General features: G+C 39.6%; 1 protein-coding gene across 1 annotated transcript in view; it reads right to left on the bottom strand.

Annotated features, from left to right (window-relative positions):
* Window positions 1-1,039: 1,039 nt before the first annotated feature.
* LOC123878238 (tyrosine-protein kinase-like otk) overlaps window positions 1,040-21,987 on the bottom strand; it is a 56,741-nt gene continuing 35,793 nt past the window's right edge. The window contains exons 3-18 of the mRNA XM_045925389.1: window positions 12,289-12,360; window positions 11,622-11,737; window positions 11,219-11,369; window positions 10,570-10,713; window positions 10,196-10,241; window positions 9,221-9,351; window positions 8,940-9,083; window positions 7,907-8,041; window positions 7,040-7,147; window positions 6,425-6,558; window positions 5,879-6,007; window positions 5,210-5,406; window positions 3,860-3,971; window positions 2,842-2,937; window positions 2,104-2,229; window positions 1,040-1,589 (exon numbers count right to left, since the gene is read on the bottom strand). Of these exons, the coding sequence (XP_045781345.1) occupies window positions 1,452-1,589; window positions 2,104-2,229; window positions 2,842-2,937; window positions 3,860-3,971; window positions 5,210-5,406; window positions 5,879-6,007; window positions 6,425-6,558; window positions 7,040-7,147; window positions 7,907-8,041; window positions 8,940-9,083; window positions 9,221-9,351; window positions 10,196-10,241; window positions 10,570-10,713; window positions 11,219-11,369; window positions 11,622-11,737; window positions 12,289-12,360 (1,979 nt within the window). The 3' untranslated portion in view covers window positions 1,040-1,451. The remainder of the gene's footprint in view (window positions 1,590-2,103; window positions 2,230-2,841; window positions 2,938-3,859; window positions 3,972-5,209; window positions 5,407-5,878; window positions 6,008-6,424; window positions 6,559-7,039; window positions 7,148-7,906; window positions 8,042-8,939; window positions 9,084-9,220; window positions 9,352-10,195; window positions 10,242-10,569; window positions 10,714-11,218; window positions 11,370-11,621; window positions 11,738-12,288; window positions 12,361-21,987) is intronic.

Genomic DNA, 21,987 nt, shown 5'->3' with positions numbered 1-21,987 from the left:
TTTGGCGTTTTATTTAAAAAAAAATGTCCGCAAAGATCATATCGAGGGTCGAACCTAGTATTAAAAAAAACTAAAGTAAATCTAGTACTTTTTTATATAAGTTTGTGTTTAATGAATATTAGAATAATTCGATGTGTAGATTCAGTACTTAAATATACTTAACTATTTAGTGAAACTAAACCTTAAATTCTAATATGCTACATAAATACACGAAAAACTTGTAAATGCATCCAAATGACTAAAATAACTATTGCATAACTTTAACTAGTTCTTAACTATAATCAGTTAAGTTAGTCTAGTGCTGAGTAAAGATAGTTCATATCAATAAACTATATATTAGAAACTATTTTGAAGTCTTAAAAAATGAGCCACAATGGTACCGATTTTGATGGCATCAGAATATTCGCATCTTTTTCTTACTAATGTAATAAGAAAAGGACAGACAAACTCAGTTTAATTAATTCTGATTCTGATGGCATCTGAATATTCGCAAAAAATAAGTTTATAATGCGAAAAGTAGATGGTATCAGAATATTCGCATCTTGTTCTTACTAATGTAATAGGAAAAGGACAGACAAACTCAGTTTAATTAAAAACTGTCAAACCTCGTGACTTAAGGTGCCAGTCTTGAGCTTATTGTAGAGTTGCACTAAAATTTAGTGTTTAATTTAAAATTCATTTACCGTCCTTTTTAGGAATATAAAAAAGAATAAGATGTAGATGCTCTAAATTTAGTCCAGAGAAAGACATCAGAATCGACGCTAATATTGAAAGTAGTAGGGATAGTATCGATACGAGTCGATAAAATCGATTGTGAATTAGCCATTCTGTTATCACTATTTATTTAAATCGAGTTACACAATACTCGATTTATATTACTGATAATATACAACTTGCTATCAGATAGTGTTTCAATTTACAGTCCGACAAGGCTCTTTTGGCGCGTGGCCAAAATCGGAACTAAAGCCGCCATCTAGAGAAGCAGCCTTGTTGATAGTTCGCTCACTGTATCGGCATAAAGCTACAACAGCGCCCTCACTCAAGTGCCAAAAGAGCCTTGTCGGACTGTATTCATGAATGTGATATCGATTCCATAGTTTTTTTTTTTTTACATAGCTGATGACATGAGATGATTTTAACTAACAAAAATATTTTACATTAACACCTATCCGTAACCGTATTGTACTGAACCGATTTATTTCTCTCAATTTATCTTGTCCTGTGAGTGTTAAGAGCTACTTTTCTGATTTTTTGATAAAATTTACATAGACACATACTAAGCCATACCGTACCGAACCGATTTATTCATCTCGTTCTGTATTGTCCTGAGTGTTGAGAGACACTTTCTGCAGACATATCTTGTATGATGGACGTTGAATTATTGATACAATTTACATTAACACCTAATCCGTACCGTACCGATAAATATTCCGGTACCGGTAAATCGGTATTTATTCGTCTCGTTCTATCTTGTCCTGTGAGTGTTGGGAGACACTTTCTGCAGACATATCTTGTATGATGGACGTCATTTCCTCGTAGATTTCAGTAAACTGCGGCCGGTCCGAAGGGGATTTGCTCCAAGAGCGTTTCTGTGAGAAAAAAATGAATGTTATATGATTTATAAATACCCAGATATAAAATGTACAATGGTGCTGAAGACTTTTAACACGCCTTTGATAATATTATGGAGAACTCTCAGGCGTGCAGGTTTCCTCAGGATGTTTCCTTCACCATTAATGCAAGTGTTAATAGGGTCTTGGACTATAGTAATGAAATGTGTTGAATGTGAAAAACGAAAAAATACCATTAAAAAAACTACGAAAAGATTTTGTAAAACCTGTATTTTTAAAAGTTCACAATAAAACATCTGACTGACGGTAGAGGTCAACGAACGTTCCGTAAATAGGTCACTCGAAGTCAATGCCGCGTCGTAGGTGGGGCATCGACCCGAGTTTTGCACGCTATACAATGCGGGTTTGGAAAATACTAAATCACTAAAACTATGAGATAAGGCAAATGGTTATTGGCATTGGATTGTGTTAAGGTAGTATATACGCTAAGTTTTTGCTAGTGTTCTGGTTACATCCGGTATAGGGTACTCACCAATACGTTGCCCAATCGTTCGGGCATCGAACTTGGGATGTTCCAGTCCAATGTGTCGCTCTTCAGTCTTTCCAGCACCGAGTTGTCATTCAATTTGGCGAACGGCATCTCAGCTTTGGTGTAAATCTGTTGGAAACGTTGCAAAACGTTTAAATTCTAAAGAGTTTTTCTATTACCGAATATGACAATGCATAGCGTATAGGCGGAGAGAAGTTAGTACGAGAGCCCTGTGCCCTGTTAAGTAAGTAATCCCGTACAAATGACCAGGATAAAAACTTTAAGGAGAAGGATTAAGGAGGGATTGAGTGGCCAACCAATCAATCACAATCGAACCAATTCAATTCGAAAACATAGTTTCGTTTGTGATTGGTTGGTGATTCTGTTGAAATCGTTGCAAAAGGTTTAAACATGTAAGCTAAAGATGTTTCCTATAACGGAGTTTGACACTGGGACACACAATCCAGATATACACTATCTACTGAGAGAAGTTAGTATAGGGCGCTCTCTCTCTCTCTCTCTGTTAAGTAATCCCATATAAATGACTAAGACAAATACTCAGTCGGCTAAACCATTTTGAAAGACCAACCAATCACTAACGAGACATGTCACGAGGTTTGACAGTTCTAAATTAAATTATGTTTGTCTGTCCTTTTCTTATTACATTGGTAAGATAAAGATGCAAGTACTTTAAAATTTTAAAATCAGAAGCGGGTACCATTGTGTATAAGTATTACTTACTTCCCATACGGTGGCCGCAAACATGTAGACATCAGACTTAGTGGAGTATTCTCCCTCCATCACCGCTTCGTACGGCAGCCAGCGAAGTGGTATGACCTGCAAAGGGGAAGAAAATCAGAAAATATAGCTAACAAAATACCGCTAGATAAAGGTCTTTTGTTATTATTACTCAGATACAAGTTAGTCCTTAACTGCAATCTCACCTGGTGGTAAGTGATGATGCAGTCTCAATATGGAAGAGCAACCGTCGAGTTTCTTGCTGGTTCTTCCCGGTAGGAAAGGAATTCCGAACCAGTGGTAGATGCATTTGACGATTCAAAAGTACTTGTAATATTTAACTGAATAAAAATATTTTGATTTGATTTTTGATTTTGAAGTGGGCTAACCTGGAAGGGGTATGGCAGTTATTATTAAACTCCTACTCCTTTGGTTTCTAAACGGCATCACAGCGGAACGCTAATTCGCGTGGCGGCACGGCTTTGTCTGTAGGATGGTATCTAGACACGGCCGAAGCCTCCCACCAGACCATGACCAAAAATTTAGAAATCACACTAATATTATAAAGGCGAAAGTTTGTATGTGTGTATGTGTGTGTGTGTGTGTGTGTGTATGTTTGTTACTCCTTCACGCAAAAACTACTGGACGGATTTGGCTGAAATTCGGAATGGAGATAGATAATATCCTGGATTAGCACATAGGCTACTTTTTATCCCGGAAAATCAAAGAGTTGCCACGGGAATTTTAAAAACCTACATCCACGCGAACGAAGTCGCGGGTATCAGCTAGTTACAATATATATTTCCAAACCCTGCCGGGAATCGAACCCGGGACCTCCCACTATGACCTTACCACTGCGCCAGGGAGGCACGGCTGAAGCCTCCTACCAGACCAGACCAAAAATTTTGAAATATATGATGCTCAGGACCGTGGCGTGTGGAAGACACAGGTCTCTTACCTGTGTCCAGGAGGACGGACTGTGGACGTCTATGAAAATGACGATGAAGACTACTGTACTCACCTGGTCATGGTGTTTGTAGTACTCGTGCGAGTTGGGTCCGCGGGTGAGCGCCGGGAACGTTAACTTCAGTTGCAGCTTCGACGTTATCACGCAGTTCCGCGCCGCTATGTCTCTGTTGACATTATCTTCGTTTTACTATTGCAAGATACCTCTTTAACTTGATAGCAATCATCCATACTAATATTATAAATTCGAAAGTGTGTCTATCTGTCTGTCTGCTAGCTTTTCCAGCCCAACTGTTTAATCTATTTTGATGAAATTTGGTACAGAGTTAGCTTGCGTCCCGGAAATTAACATAGGCAGCTTTTTATCCTAGAAAAGCAAAGCACGGGATTTTTATAAAAACCTAAATCCACAAAGACGAAGTCGCGGGCAACGTCTAGTTCTTAATAAAAAAAGCAATGATGTGGCCTAGGTAAAAGCCTACAAGATGCCTATTTAGTATTCACTCTTGCTTTGAAGGTATTTAGGTTATGGCAGGTAACACGGATGCAGTAAGGGCGTTCCACACTCTACGTATGTACGTCCCGGTAGATACCTACCGGGACGTACATACACACACGCCTATCACCCCTATAACACCTTAGCGGTCGTATCAGAAACGTTGAGTAAAAACGTTTCGTACGAGTAGATTCAAGATTGGATGTCGACCACATAAGGATGCCATGTGGTGAAAACCCACATGGCATCGCTGTTTCGTCGAACCCGGACATGTGGATGAGTCAGAACAGGGAGATGTTGACGAGTCAGAACAGGGAGATGTTGGCGAGACAGAACAGGAATATGTGGGCGAGTCAGAACAGGGATATGTGGGCTAGTCAGAACAGAGTTATGTGACCGAGATAGAGCAGAGTCATGTGGGCGAGTCAGAATGGATATAATATAAACGAGTCAGAACAGCGGTATGTGGGCTAGTCAGAACAGGGATATGTGGGTGAAACGGGACAGAGGTATGTGGGTGAGTCAGAACAGGAATATGTGGGCAATACAGAACGGATATAATATGAGAGCCTCAATAGCTCAACCGGTAAAGGAGTGGACTGAAAACCGAAAGGTCGACGGTTCAAACCCCGTTGCACTATTGTCGTACCTACTCCTAGCACAAGCCTGACGCTTAGTTGGAGAGGAAAGGGGAATATTAGTAATTTAACATGGCTAATATTCTTTTTAAAAAAAAAATGGACGAGTCAGAACAGCGATATGTGGGCGAGACAGAACAGAGTTATGTGGGCGAGTCAGAAGAGGGATATATGGGCGACTCAGAACAGGGATATAATATGGGCGACTCAAAACAGGGATATAATATGGGCGAGTCAGAAGGGGGAGGTGTGTGTGAGTGTGAACACTTACCTGTGGGTGAGTCTCTTGTGCGCGAGTCTCGCGGCGGCGGAAGCGAGATGTGCGACCAAGGCGAGTCTGTGACGGGGAGCGAGAGGTTGGATCGTGTTGTCTCTTGCTGGCAACCCGTGTAGAGGACCCACTCTGTTTATGTATTCTTCATTTTCCTCAGGCGTTCGAGTTGCTATGAGGAAGCTTCGGAGATCACCCTGAAATGAAATGATGGATTCAGGCATTGGTGTACACTTACTCACACTCATACAGGTAGAATAAGACAAAGCAGAGACCTCAAAATAGTAACTGTACACTGGACAACACTCTTTATTAAATTCAACAGCACGGTTTACAAGTCTCGGTCGACAGCAATTAACAACCTCGTATGTATGTAATATGTATGTATGTTTGTATCCAGATTCTGTGTGTTACACCGTAGCGCCTAAATTACTGGGCCGATTTTGATGAATGAGGTGTCAATTGGTGGAAAGACTTGGCTTAGTTTCCCAAAACTTCCTTAAACTAGATAGATAGATAGATATAATACTTTATTGCACACAAAAACACAAAGAAAAAACAGAAAAAACAATTGTGTGCAAAGGCGGCCTTATTGCTTGAGTGGTGGTAGTTGCTAGGCAACTAGCTTAATTTCTGAGATATCGCAATATCCCATTAGTATCATCTTACCCAGTCGGTATGTTCTAGCAGCATATAATGCGGATCTGCTTCATTGCACAGTCCAATTAGTCTTGCGATGTGCTCATGACGTACTCTACTGAATAAGTCTAGTTGGCGACGGAATTCTGCCAGTTGTACCTGTAATCAAACCTTAAATGGATATGGCTGCCATTTCCCATGTTTTTCGAGGTTCTGACAACTAAAAAGACGCCTATTTTCAAATTTAAGATAGCTGATATATGTAAATATTAGGGTTCCGTACCGCAAAAGGAAAAACGGAACCCTTATAGGAACACTTTGTTGTGTCTCTCTGTCTGTACGTCTGTCGTGTCTGTCAAGCAAACCTATAGGGTACTTTCGTTGACCTAAAATCATGAAAGGCAGGTAGATAGGTCTTATAGCGCAAGTGAAGCAATAAATCCGAAAACCGTGAATTTGTAGTTATATCATACAAAAAAAAATATTTAAATGTATTCACAAAAAAATTCACTAAATCACATATAGATGGCGCAGACCGTTGTTAACTTGCAGAGTTCTAGTTTATTAGAATTTCACCTCGTCCTTGGTAGTCAACGCCTTTACGAGCACGGGTTTGAGTTGCGGCTCCAAATCTTCGTCTTTATTCCGTAGCTTCATTACTTGCGTCATGTCTATCTTAGCCAGCATCACGTCTCCAAATTCGCCCCGACCTGGGAAAAATCGAAAATGATCTATAGATCATTACAGTACAGTGTGTTTTTAGGGTTCCGTACCTCAAAAGGAAAGTTATAAGATCACTTTATTGTCTGTCTCTCTGTCAAGAAACCTATAGGGTACTTCCCGTTGACCTAGAATCATGAAATTTGGTAGATAGGTAGGTTTTATAGCACAAGTACAGGAATAAATCGGAAAACCGCGAGTTTGTGGTTACCTCATTGAAAAAATATTAAATGTGTTTCAATTTTCAAAATAAGATAACTATACCAAGTGGGGTATCATATGAAAGGGCTTTACCTGTACATTCTAAAACAGATTTTTATTTATTTTTATGTATAATAGTTTTTGATTTATCGTGCAAAATAATACCCGAGTATGGAATCCTCAGTGCGCGAGTCTGATTCGCACTTGGCCGGTTATTTTTATCAAGCGTAACTTGTCCATAAATATAAACAATGGGATGATATTATTTACCAAGTGTAATCTGTTCTGTGAGCAGAGTTCTGGGTACAGTCAACTGGTCATACTGTCCCGACTTTTTCGACGCGCGAGAAACACCCGATACTTCCGAATTATCTGCGCCTGAAAAATACATTCAAATATCCATACCCATACTAATATTATAAATGCCAAAGTGTGTCTGTCTGTATGTCTGCTACCTTTTCACGGCCCAACGGTTTAACCGATTCTGACGAAATTTGGTACAGAGGTAGCTTATATCCCAGGGATGGACATTGGCTACTTTTTATCCCGAAAAATCAAAGAGTTCCCACGGGATTCCTAAAAATCCATCCGCTTATCCGATTTATATGAAATTTGGTGCCGAGGTAGCTTGAGTTCCTGTTATTGACATAGGTAACTTTATATCCAGGAAAATTAAACAGTTCCTACGGGATCTTTAAAAAGCTACATCCACGCGGACGAAGTCGCGGGCATCCCCTAGTTTTCAATGAATTTATATTTTTATAGGTTTCTTTTAAATGTAATAACATTAAAAATACCGGCATTGGCCGCTGCCGTGATTGGCAAACTCAAAGTGAGAGTTACGGAATTAAAGACACGTACGGAAGTATGCACCGCCCATCACGATAGAGATTTACGTCATACGTTATAGAACGTACGGAATATTACCATCCTTTATCATTCATTGCATAGGTACAAGAGTTATAAAGTGCGTTCTCAATGGTCTTCTCATATGAAATGCATATCATTCATTTTCGGTAGGAACGGCATTCCGAACCAGTGGTGGATAGATTATTTTGACGATTCAAAAGCACTTGTAAAAGTTTAATTGAATAAAAATAATTTGAATTTGAATTCGTCAAAAGAGACAACACATACCACTATCTCTGTCGTGCGGCAGCAGGCGTCCGTTCTGCGCGGGCACACCGTTCAGTGTCACCTTCTGCTTCTCTTCTTCCCCTTCTTCCACCAACTTCTCCCTTCCTTCTGCCATTTCCAACTCCATTTTTTCACCTAAAAAGATTTTTTTATAATAATATTTAATTTTTAGAGTACCGTAGCCGTGGTGGCAACGGGACACTATTACTAAGCCTCCGTTGTTCGTCCATCCGTTTGTCGTTAGCGGGCTAGAGAGTAGAAATTTTCACAGAATGTGTATTTCTATTGCCGCTATAACAACAAATAATAAAAATTTCAAAATGGCCACCAAGAATACAAAAAAAAAGTTAAAAAGTGTTATTTTTTATACGATGGCACGAAATTCTTCGTGTGCGAATTTGGCCGATTCGCACTTTTTAATTTTAAGATGGTATAATTATTGAATAAGAAGAGTTAGAGTGAGTAAGTAGAGAGTGAGTGAGTGAGTTAGTTGACAGACAACATCAACGAGTCTGTGGCAACCGCTGGATTTCGGTGGCGCAAGACCATGGCGTGTGGAAGTCTCTACAAGAGACTTATATACAGCAGTGGCCGTCTATCGGTTGACGATGATGATGATAATTGCTCCTAAACCTATATACTTAAGGCTCAAATTACCTCGTTGCCGTCTCTTCAGCCTGCGACGCCTGCAGTATAGCATGAGAGCCAGCACCAGTATCATGTAAGCCCCTGCTACAGATATCGAGAACAGCGTCGCTATCGACTCTTCCGTTGCAACTAGTCTTAAGTACTTGTTAGTTTGCCATAAGTGGTCTCTAAGGTTATATACTTAAGGTTCAAATTACCCCGTTGCCGTCTCTTCAGCCTGCGACGCCTGCAGTATAGCATGAGAGCCAGCACCAGTATCATGTAAGCCCCTGCTACAGATATCGAGAACAGCGTCGCTATCGACTCTTCCGTTGCAACTAGTCTTAAGTACTTGTTAGTTTGCCATAAGTGGTCTCTAAGGCTATATACTTAAGGTTCAAATTACCCCGTTGCCGTCTCTTCAGCCTGCGACGCCTGCAGTATAGCATGAGAGCCAGCACCAGTATCATGTAAGCCCCTGCTACAGATATCGACACTAGCACCGCTTTGCCCGCCACCCCAGTTGATTCAGGCGGTGGGAGTTCTCCTTCTGTAATAGCATAGAATACTTGATAGTAGATTGTTCAATTCGCTTAGTTCACTCAAACACTGAAAATCAAACAGTTCCCACGGGATCCTCCATGCGGACGAAGTCGCGGGCATCCTCTAGTTCTATATAAAACTTACCGGGATGTACAACAAGTAGCAATTCATTTCTAGCCAGCCCAGCAGCACTGCCCGCAGTACAGCCGTACCTATCGGAGTCTTGCTTCGAAGCGTTGCGGATCAGAAGCGTGCCGTTGTTGAGAAGCACTAATCTGTACAAATAACACAATATTTCAAAAAATCTGAATGCAAAATCTTGCTCATAAATTCAATCAATTGTTCATCACACTAAAGGCGAAAGTTTGTGTGTATGTGTTACTCCTTCACGCAAAAACCTCTGGACGGATTTGGCTGAAATTCAGAATGGAGATAGATAATATCTTGAATTAGCACATAGGCTACTTTTTATCCGGTAAAATCAAAAAGTTCCCATGGGATTTCAAAAAACCTAAATGCACGCGGACGAAGTCGCGGGCGTCAGCTAGTAATTTATTACAGGTAAATCACTAACTCTTGTATACCTGCATAATATTATACAGGGTGTAAGCAGAAAGCTAGCTATAACCTAGCGTTATTATTATACTACCTTAACACAATCCAATGCCAATAACCATTTGCATCATCTTGTAAGTTTTAGTGATTCAGTTCTTTTCAAACCCACATTGTATAACGTGCAAAACTCGGGTCAATGCCCCACCTACGATGCGGAATTGCCTTTGTGTAACCTATTTACGGAACATTCGTTAACTGCGTGGATTTAGGTTTTTAAAAATCATGTAGGAACTCTTTGATTATCCGCGATAAAAAGTAGCCTATATTCGTCTCAGGGATGTAAGCTAACTCTGTACTTTTCTTTAGAATTGGTTAAACTTTGGGGCCTTGAAAAGCTAGCAAACAGACAGCCAGATACACTTTCGCATTTATAACATTAGTATGGAGGCTGTACTGATAGTATATTAATTATATTAATTTACGGATAGTAATTATTTTGAAGATTCAAAAGCACTTGTAAAACTTTACTTGAATAATAATAAAAATATTTTTGTTTTTACATACTTCGATATCGAAGCGTTCACACCACCCTCAATATCAACACCATCTTCTGTAACAATCGTAAATTTATTATTGTAGACAGTTGTCCCACTGCCGGCAAGAAAGCGACTCGCTATGGACTATTTTGTCGCATAAGAAACAAGAGGAAAAAAGAGGAGAGGAAGACCAAAGAAAAGGTGGATTGCGTGAAAGAGGATATGCGTATAAAAGGGGTGGATGATAGAAGGTAATAGTTGATGGATGACAGAAGGGAGGGGAAGAAGACATGTTGTGCCGACCCCACGTAGCGTGGGATAAGGTCAGGAAGAAGACGAAGGTATAGACTATAGACTAGTACATTAGGTAGATCTGACTGACTGACTGACTAGACTACTTACGTTGTTGGTGCAAAATAGTGAGGTTTCTGTCCCAATGAGTGGTCGGAGGCGGGTCGCCGGTGGCCACGCAGTTCAGTGACACGTTCTGTCCAACTGTCACGTGCATCTGTTGCTCTGACAGAGGCTCCACCACGCGAGGCGCAACTGTTTAAAAGGAAATACGTCAATTATAAAAAAAATTAAAGTCAGCTTTTTTAAAACCTTACTGAAATCAAAAATCAAACTAATATTATAAAGGAGAAAGTTTGTATGTGTGTGTGTATGTTTGTTACTCCTTCACGCAAAAACTACTGGACGGATTGGGCTGAAATTTAGAATGGAGATAGATTATACCCTGGATTAGCACATAGGCTACTTTTTATCCCGGGTTCCCACGGGAATTTTAATAAACCTACATCCACGTGAACGAAGTCGCGGGCATCAGCTAGTCTATCCATATATCTCTCTGTTATCCCATATCCCATACAAATGACAAAGACAAAAAGTCAACACGCGTCAACAATTTTGTATGACCAACCATTCACAAACAAACCTATGAGTCCTTACGGCTTTTCGGTGCAAAGTCGCCATTCTAGGCAATATTTTAAAAATGGCTTTAACTAACTACAGGTATAATGGATAGAGACGCGTAAGAGCGTTGTATTCTTACCAACAACATCCAAAGTAATGTTCGCATGGATGACATGGTCTCCATCAATAGCCCGGCAAGTGTAGTTGCCGGCATGATGTTTTTTAGCCTCTGTCACCATGAGAGTGCCATTTGCCGACGTCACACCTTCCGGGAGGGGGTCTGCATTGTTCTGTAAAAAAAATCGTAAGGTCTAAGGTGTTGTGAGACAGAAGGGAAACTCTATCTCGCTTATATTATGGACTTTTATATAAAAGTAAATGTCAGTCCCATTATAATCTAAGTACATGAAATTAAAACAAGAAATAATGTACCCGGCGGCTAATGTAAGGCTTTTAGCGCCACCCTTATTTAGCACATTTTATTATACACGGACATCGTGCTCCTTACCTCTACATTTCTTAGTTGATATGAAAGAAATTACCAAAAACCACTGCACAGTCGGGGCAGTCCCACCGGCGACCTTGCAATGGATCTTGCCTGAACTATTCAGCTCCAGCTTCTTGCTGTAAGGTTCCGGCTCGAAGCGCAGCCCGCCATCTGTGGACGAGTAGAGGAACTTTATTAATTCATGTAGATGGCGCTACTAGTAATTGAAAAGAAAGCTAGGAAAGGCATTTCGAACCAGTGGTAACTGGTAGGTTTTTGACGATTCAAAAGTACTTGTGAAAGTCTAGTTGAATAAAAATATTTTGAATTTGAATTAAATAGAATTTTATTATATACTAGCTGATGCCCGCGACCTCATCCGCTTGGATTTAGGTCTTTCGCTATCCCGTGGGAACTCTCTGAATCTATCTGCATAATAAATTTCAGCCAAATCCGTCTAGAGGTTTTTGTGTGAAGGAATAATGCTACACACACACATACACACAAACTTTCGCCTTGTGATTTTGAAAAGAAAGCGTAGCAGACAGACAGACAGACAGACTTTCGCATTTATAATATTAGTATGGATAATATTTTTGGTTTCAAAAAATCCAACTAGCAGAACCAGAAGAAATTACGATCATTTTCTATATACGACTTACGAGTTGGTTGCATTGATGATATGATATGACCAATATTATATTTTGAAAAAAAAAAATTACCATTGGTAGCTCGATGTCGTCTACTTGGTCTGTGGGACCGAAGTCTGTGTCCTGCATTATGATGAACGGCTTCTGAAAATAATAAACATCCATATACTATAATAATACTTAGTACTATAAATGCGAAAGTGTCTGTCTGTCTGTCTGTTTGCTAGCTTTTCACGGCCCAACAGTATGGATATCTACTCATGTGCCAACAGTTTAACCGATTTTGACGAAATATGAGAGTTAGCTTATATCCCGGGGACGGACATAGGCAACTTTTTATCCCGGAAAATCAAACAGTTCTCATCACGGGCTTTGTAAAAACCTAAATCCACGCGGACGAAGTCGCGGGCATCCTCTAGTTATTTATAAATAACTGTACTTTTTTGAGTCAAAATAGCGAGCAAACGAGCAAGCGGTTCATCTGATGTTACGTGATTACAACCGCCCATGAACATTTGCAGCACCAGAAGAACACCAATGCTTTGCCAGCCTTTAGAAATTTGTTGATCCGCCTTTTGAATAACTCCATATTAAAATCTAGTGGGAACACCGCCGAATTAAGTTGATTCCACAGTTTGCATGTGCGTGAAAAAAAAAAGATCTGGCACAACGGGCGGTCGAAGTGCACCAAAATAGGCACCTTCTGGGCAGGCGCGCTTCACCTTATTAGGCTGCTTTAAAAAAAACCAAACACCTAGGTGGTGGAAGTGGTACTGCCATGGAGAACCAGCAAGAAAGTAATAGGATCTACCTAAGTTCATAACCGAACAGAACTACAATATTGATCTCAAACAAAATATTCGATATTGGAGTTAAAAGGTCTGTTGGTCAAATTTTAATCAAACAAACCGACCCTAGCGTACGGTAGGTACGTCAAGTAACTCGCCAGGTTAATTAAGAGCAGACATCGTCATGTTTTAACTTTTACCTGACTAGTTATTATTGTAACTGTCTATGTATGTATTTTTTCTATTTACGTTCCAACGTGCGCCTCAACTACTGAGCCAATTTTGGTGTCCCACTGATACGCCATTATGGTCCGAGTTTAAACGAAACCGGAGGTACTATAGCTACACAATTTCTCCCTCAGCTAAAGTACCGGATCAAAAACCTAGATGAAATATAGCTTACGGATATATTACGTATTAGCAGATGCCCGCGACTTCGTTCGCGTGGATGTAGGTTTTTTTAAAAATCCCGTGGGAACTCTTTGATTTTCCGGGATAAAAAGTAGCCGATATGCTAATCCAGGGTATAATCTATCTCCATTCTAAATTTCAGCCCAATCCGTCCAGAAGTTTTTGCGTGAAGGAGTAACAAACATACACACACACACATACAAACTTTCGCCTTTATAATATTAGTGTGAAGTATGATTAGTGTGATAGTGTCATGATAGTGTGTAGTGTGATAGGTCCACCACCCCATGAAAGGTGGATGGGTAACAAAACACAAACAGACGCGCGTTTACGGTGTCAGTCCCTTCATATATTTTATCTAGGTTTTACCCTTTGGTCTATTATATGTACTTTGGCTGAGGGAAATATTTCGTATAGCACCTCCCCATGAACGGTGGGGTAGTTTTTGGGTTACTGGTAACAAAACGTATATAAACAGTGGGTAAACACAAACAGATGCGCGTTTACGGCCGGCCACATCAAACGGGGGCGTGTTTCTTGACTTACGATGTGGTGACCATTTTGGTAGCCGTTCCCAGGAACAGTGTTGTTTATTTTTATGCGACTACGGCGAAACCAAAGAAGGGTTATGATTTAGAACTGTGCGTATGTGACAGTCTAAACTTATATCCGGTCAAAACTACTTTTAGCTGCAAAAACAGAGTTTTTTTTTTAGCAGATACCTAGGTATTTACTTTTGACTTGAAAACTACTATCATCTACTACTTTTGATGACGGCAGGGCGTTTTATTTCCTAACGCGAAGCGAAATGCAGTTCAATACAGGCTGATGTATAAAGCATCTTGTTTAGAAACGATTTTAATTCGAACCGCTAGGATATGGAACGCCCTTCAGGAATCTATTTTCCACTCCAATTTTAATATGGGTATCTTCAAGACTAGATTGAATAGGCATCTTCTAGGTAAGCGCGCTCCATCTTAGGGTGAGATCTATAGAGCACACTCTGACTTTGCTTAGAATTAAGACTGAGTTAAAACGAGACAGAGGTATATCTCTCACATAAATCTGTCTCGTTTTAACTCAATCTTAAGTCTGAGCAAAGTCAAGCTCTGTAGGTCTCAGCATTAGGGTGCCTTCTCACCAGAGATGTGCTATGCAGCTATGCTGCGAAGATGTGAAATCTACGCTACGAAAATATGTGACCGTTTCCACCAATACTAAGCTATGTAGGTACTCTGCTCTGCACATAGCTACACCACTCGCGACGGCCCATAGCAGGCATCCATAGCACATATCCTTCCATATAAAAAACATATCTTAGTTGAATCCGTTTCCACCAGTGCTAAGCTATGTGCACCAATGAATATGATTGGTGGATATCAAACGCATCGATTTTCCACCATCTCTGGTGGAAAAGCAGCCTAAGTCTGCATAATCACTTGCCAGCTGGTCTAATGGCAGCCAAGCGCTAGTCTATTTTTTAAATCCAGTATTCTGCCACTTTTTTTTTCCCTCTTTATTTTTTGGTGGGGGTTTAGTCTAAGAAGACTATGTCACCCCCGTAGGTTCTACAATTAACAATTATAATGCATACATAAAACATAACTCAAAAAAAAAAATACAAAATTAATACCACTAATTAATTAATTAATAGTATTCTGCCACTTTAGGAAGCTAATTTTAGAAGAGCGTTCGGAGTTCGGACTAAAAGGGGAATAAACAAACATGTCCACCCCACAGATGCCTTTCGGCGCTCGCTGCGCGCCGTCCGTTCGGCCTGTCAATTAACACCATATTACTCCACCATTTGTACAGAGCGTTTGACTGATTCGAACCTGTTAAGAGTAGTTTATTCGTAGTGCGCTCCAAACAAACGTAGTTTGGCTCTCATTTGAATAATAATAACTAGTGCTTCGCTCTGAACTGATACCTCGCGGACGTTCGCCTGTTAAAATGCTGAGATCAATAATGCAATAATTCGCTTCACTATTATTTATTATGAAGTTGTGTTAATAATACTGACGCCCATTAAAAATGAAATAATTTCGTTTCTTTCGTTTTCACTCAAGTAGACTCAGAAGCCTAGCTTCGCTAGTTCAATAATAGTAATCTCCTCCCGACCGAATTTCGGCCACGACGGCCAATCACCATAGAGTTTGACCAACTGCGTGGGAGATAAAATAGGTAGTGCATAAACATAAGTGTACTCTCTATTCCCTCACTCACGTAGCCCGATGGGGCAGAAATCCGACACGACCGGAGATCAGGCGCAGGATCGACGGTTTTACGTGCTCTTAGAGGCACATACTTATTAGTTTCTAAAACGTAAATTACATACAGTATTCAAATGAGAACCAAGCCACGTTTGTAAGGAGCGAGTGACGGAGAGACCGCCGGTAAAACACTTAGCTCAGCCGACGAAAGTGCTTTGATGGTCTCGGATGCTTTTGTTTGAGATCGATACCCTGCTCGAATATACACCAATAAAAGTTAAATAGGGTAAAAACCCTCGATTTTTTTGACATCATCATACATCATTATTCATTATCACACTAATATTATAAAGGAGAAAGTTTGTATGTGTGTGTGTGTGTGTGTATATTTGTTACTCCTTCACGCAAAAACCACTGGACGGATTTGGCTGAAATTCGGAATGGAGATAGATAATATCTTGGATTAGCACATAGGCTACTTTTTATCCCGGAAAACCAAAGAGTTCCCACGGGATTCCGAAAAACCTACATCCACGCGGACGAATTCGCGGGCGTCAGCTAGTGTACTATATAGTACAGACAAGCCACACTACTGACCACAGGTATCGTGAACTAGGGTGAGAGAACTCTCGGTAAAAAAAAAACTTTACTTTCAAAAAATTATAACTATGTTGATTGCTTGTGGTCTCCACACGAGGTAACCTGTATGTATTGATCCTGAATCGACAATCTTTCAAAAATTAGGCTATCGTCACATTTCACGACAATTAGGGAACTTGTAACTAAACGTCGGAGCACGATATCACTGGCAGGCGTCAAACGTTCCTTACGTTTAACGCTATAGAGCCTATAAATCGTCTATTTTTCTTCGATTACACGTCACCCATAGGCTAATATTTGACATATCGATCAAAATCAAACCGAGAGTTCCCTCACTCTAGTTCACTCTGCTACGGTGACGTGAAATCAAAACAAAATAGACGTTTCATAGTCTCCCTAGCGTCAAATGTAGGTAACATTTGACGCCTGCCAGTGACGTCGAAACCTCGAGATTTTGTTATCAAAGTTCCCTAACTGTCCTGAACTGACCATTAGCTTTAAGTTGCAAAATAATAAACCACATCGCTAGTTCAGGCTACGCCATTTGCAACGCAAAAAGCCTTTTTTCCCTCCTTTACAGGAGTTATGAAATAAAACCATTACGCTGCCAGCTTTCAGGTTAGTACGGTATAAAGGTAACGAGGCATTTTGTAGGTTTATGCATTTACACCATTTAGCTCGCAGGGAGACTGGAGTGAAACTAAAGCTGTTTGACCTACATTTTTTACCGACTTCAATGAAAATGATTCTTTGTTTTCTCCTTTTACATATGAAAACCGGTCAAGTGAGATTCGGACTCGTAAACGAAGGGTTCCGTACCATAGTAAGTAGGTACAAGAAAACGCTTTTCGATTTTTTAGTCCTATAGTAATACATACTAATATTATAAATGCGAATGTTTGTTTGTCATTTCTTCACGACCTAAGCCACCAATCGATTTGATTTTTGGCATAGAGATATCAGATAGTTGAAAGGACGGAGAGTGACACTAGGTTACCTACTTTTTTAAAAACCTATATCAACGCGGACGAAGTCGCGGGCATCAGCTAGTATGAAATAAATTAATTTTATAATTTGTGATGTAATTACAAATTCGCGTTTTTCGCATTTTTCCTTTTACTTATAGCACATAAGATATTGCTACGTGCCAAATTTCATGTTTCTACGCTTTTCTACGTCAAAGGGCCAGTCCGTTCAGCCGATGTTGACGAAAGGCACGGAGATAGCATACATCCTGTAGTCATTGGTACTGATTCTGTTGGCAACTAAATTTTAGAGTATTCGCATCCTCTTCTTACGAATGTAATATGAGAAGGACAAACACGGTTTGATAGTTCTAAATTTAATTTAGAGCTTTCAAACCTCGTGACTTTAGCTGCCAGCCACGAGCCTATTGTTTTGTAGCGTGCACTAAAATTAAGGGTATTTAAATATAAAATTCATGTTCCGTCCTTTTTTAGCAATATTAAGAGGAGGAGGATGCAGTTACTCTTTTAGTTTAGAGAAAGACAGCAGAATCGGCGCCATTGCTACTTTTCATCTCAGAAAATCAAAGATTCCCCACGGGATTTTTAAAAGCCTAAATCCACGAGCACTCAATCTTGTACATAAATAAATTAAAAAGTGTGCTTCATATCTCCAGAGCCCAATATTTGTACTGACTGACTGATAACATTTTATTATATTTGTTCAGGTCACTTATCAATCTCGCATTATCATTAGGACCATAAAGTAACGACCGTTTATACAACTCGGTAGTCAATGCACTTCATTTAGGCAAAAAGGCACTGTTTCGCTCAATAATTTTATGAAGTTCGTCTACTTACAAAAAATATTTGCTTTGTTGACTCAAATAGGATACGTAGAAGAATACTTTTAGGTACTCATTAGGAGACTAGGTATAAATAAATAAATTAATTTAAAAAAAATATTTCAGACAATAATTAATTAAGTATAGAGTTATTATAATAGAGTACAATCTAGATTGTAGATAGATATAATAGCAGGAGAAACTAATTATTGCCATGCCATATTACCAATACCGTTGGGTTCATCAACTATATTAAATTTAAAATATACTGTTCCCCCCTTATCTCCGAAATTTGCAAAGCGAAAAGTCTGAAATAAATTAGATTTGATAGAGCAAACTTTACATGAAGAATAAAACGAAGTCTCTAACTTAACTAATATATAGTTTATTACAAATAAGCAATAATTCTTTACAAGCAAACTTAATTGTGGTCAAAAAAAGGGATTTGTAAACATTAAAACGAACAACTTTCTTCACATCGCCACCCCTAACAAAACAATATGTAATAATTTACAGTTAAAAAATAACAAAACCAAATCAAAATAAAACGGGCAGCGCCCCTTGCGGCGTATCGACGAACTAAGTCGTAATGGCGTCGTTGCCATGGCGACCGGTCGTAAAATTTTATGACGCGCGCCCCTAGCGAATTTAGTTTTGAACTCAGTTTGAACTAGGGATGGAACATTTCACAAGTACCATGTGACAAATCATATGAAAAGTGTTTTTATAGCGCTTGCCATACACGATCAAGTTTACCGTAAGTTTGCAGCGGAGTCCAGTCAACTGACAACCATGCACCGTCAAGTGTGCATGACATCATCATCATCAACTCGTAAGGGTTGAATTTTCAAAAATCTTTTCTTAGCGGATGTCTACGCAAAAATAGCTATCTGCAAGCCAAAGTTCATCCAGTGGCGTCCAATGGTGTGGGCAGTGCGTTGACAGATCTTTTCATATTATGAATATTTACTAGCTCATTCCCGCAACTTCGTCCGCGTGGACTACACAAATTTCAAACCCCTGTTGTACATCATTAAGAGCTGAATTTACAAATATCCTGTCTTAGTTTATGTCTACGTAATAATAGCTATCTGCATCCCAAATTTCAGCCCGAGGCGTCCAGTGGTTTGGGCTGTGCGTTGAAAGACCAGTCAGTCAGTCACGTTTTCATGTTATATTGTTTTCTTTTAAATAAAATTAGCGAGCAAACGAGCAGGCGGGTTAATTAAAAATATTTAATCAAATGAAAATGATTTAAAAGTAGCAGTCATTCCCATCCCTAGTTTGAAGTTAGAACTCGTAAAAGGCGACATAGACACACGACAAGACAAAAGGAGCGCTAGGTTTCAATTCTGACGCGTTTTCTGAACTCGCTTTTTGCTTTAGTCGCGTGCCTAGACAGCTAAATTACGAATGAAATCGCAAATGTAGCTATACATGATCCTATTTTCATCCCTATCCAGCATCCATTTAGTAGTTAAATGAATGCTAATCACTGAAATGGACAAATGACATACTAAATGATGCCCGCGACTTTGTCCGCGTGGATTTAGATTCATAAAAATCGTATGAAAACTCTGCTTTTCCGGGACGTAAGCTACCTCTGTATCAAATCCATACTAATATTATAAATGCGAGAGTGTGTCTGTCTGTCTGTCTGCTACCTTTTCACGGCCCAACAGTTCAACCGATTCTGACGAAATTTGGTACAGGGTTAGCTTAGATCCCGGAGACGGATATAGGTTATTTTTTATCCCGGAAAATCAAACAGTTCCCGCGGGATTCCTAAAGACCCATCCGCTTAACCGATTTGTATGAAATTTGGTACCGAGGTAGGTTCTTGTACATCCTAGGGACGGACATATACAAAACCTCTTTATTCCTCAGCTCAGATAAAAGTTATTTGACGATTGAAAAATCAGCCCTCAGAAATCACAATCACCAAAACTTTTCCCTCTAAGTTTAAAATATTTTCTTACTTATAACAACTTGCTTTGGATGCTTAAAATAAGTTTCAGTTGAAATTGACTCCCCGAAAGTATTGAGTATACTGCAACCCCTAGTGCCAATTCTATTAGATTGAGTGTGTATTACTTTAAAGGGCCAAATATTCGAGATTCGATGTTGAAAGGCTGATGTTTATGGTGACTTTTATGGTATTCGTGCGTTTGTAGTATTAATTCAGTTACGAATGCAAATCACATCTTTGTATGTATAAAAACTAGCTTGTGCTCGCGACTTCGTCCGCGTGGACTACACAAGTTTCAAATCTGTTTTACCCCTTGGATTGAAATTTCAAAAACCCTTTCTTTCCGTGGGAATTCCTTCTAATCCCATGGGATCTCTTTGACTTTTCGGTTTAAAAGTAGCCTATGACCTTCCCAGCCAGTATGTAAGCTAACTCCGAACCAAATTTCATCAGAATCGGTTAAACTTTAGGGCCGTGAAAAGCTAGCACACATACAGACAGGCAGAGACATTTTCGCATTTATTACTGGAGGATGCCCGTGGCTTCACCCGCGTGGATTTCGGTTTTTTAAAATCTCGTAGGAACTCTTTGATTTTCCAGGATAAAAAGTATCCTATGTCCTTCCCCGGGATGTATCCCAAGTCTGTACCAAATTTCATTAAAATCGGTTCAGCGGTTAGGCCGTGAAAACGTAGCAGACAGACAGACAGACACACTTTCGCATTTATAATATTAGTATGGAAGTATGGACTAGAGGATGCCCGCGACTTCGTCCGCGTGGATTTAGGTTTTTAAAGATCCCGTGGGAACTCTTTGATTTTCCTGGATAAAAAGCCTATGTCCGTCCCCGGGATATAAGCTTACCCTGTTCCCGTCAGAATCGGTTAAACTGTTGGGCCGTGAAAAGGTAGCAGACAGACAGACAGACATACAGATACACTTTCGCATTTATAATATTAAGTATATATAAGTATGGATATGGATGAAATAGGTAATATAAGACATGACATTAATATGAACTCGAACAATACAAAGTGTCGTCTGAATACCAAATGAAGAGTAGGCAACAAGACAGCACGCGCCGCCAGCATGATAACGAGATGACTGCTCTGCGATACTGAATCGATTCTCGCTTCGAGACACCACTAACACTAACTTCAACATTAACTTTAGATACTACCTCGTTACAAACTTCCTGACTGACTGACTGACTGATCTATCAACGCACAGCTCAAGCTACTGGACGGATCGGGCTAAAGGCATACAGATAGCTATGACATACCTACACATCCGTTAAGGATTTTGAAAAATTCAACCCCTTATGGCAAACTAGGGGTTTGAAATTTGAGTAATCTACGAGACAAAGTCGCGGGCATGTGCTAGTAAATTATGAAATATGCCCATTGCCCACTTTTCACAAATTATTATTATTATAATAACATTATTCTGATAGAGCGACGCATCTTCATTGCTGAGAGTCATGACCACTTTCCATCTATAGTTTATCTAAATATACAAAAGAAAAAGTAACTGACTGACGGACTAGATCCTCTAGGAAAGGATTTTAAAAACTAGGGTGGGGGGGGGGGGACCTAGGGGTTTGAAATTTGAGTAATCCACGAGACAAAGTCGCGGGCATGTGCTGGTAAATTATTAAATATGCCCACATTTCACAAATTATTATAATAACGTTATTCTGAAAGAGCGACGCATTTTGTAAATTGTAATTCACATAATTCAAGCACCGTGTTAGTGCTTTAGTAATTGCGTTGTAGTGAACTGCAGTTGCAGTGTTCACGCATATACACCGAGCTTTGTCTCAGTGTAGCCGGTAGCTACAACTACATACTACAAGTATGTAGTCTCTCTGTTTAATGATTTTACGTTAGTCTGGTAGGTATATCCATTCTTAGTTTATCTATACTAATAAATAAAATTGGAGTGTCTGTCTGTAATTTCGAAATAACTACCTCACATTAA

The sequence above is a fragment of the Maniola jurtina genome, chromosome 25 (assembly GCF_905333055.1).
Source record: "Maniola jurtina chromosome 25, ilManJurt1.1, whole genome shotgun sequence".
Lineage (NCBI taxonomy): Eukaryota > Metazoa > Arthropoda > Insecta > Lepidoptera > Nymphalidae > Maniola > Maniola jurtina.
The sequence above is the reverse complement of the archived record's forward strand: the minus strand, read 5'-3'. Positions and strand labels throughout refer to the sequence as shown.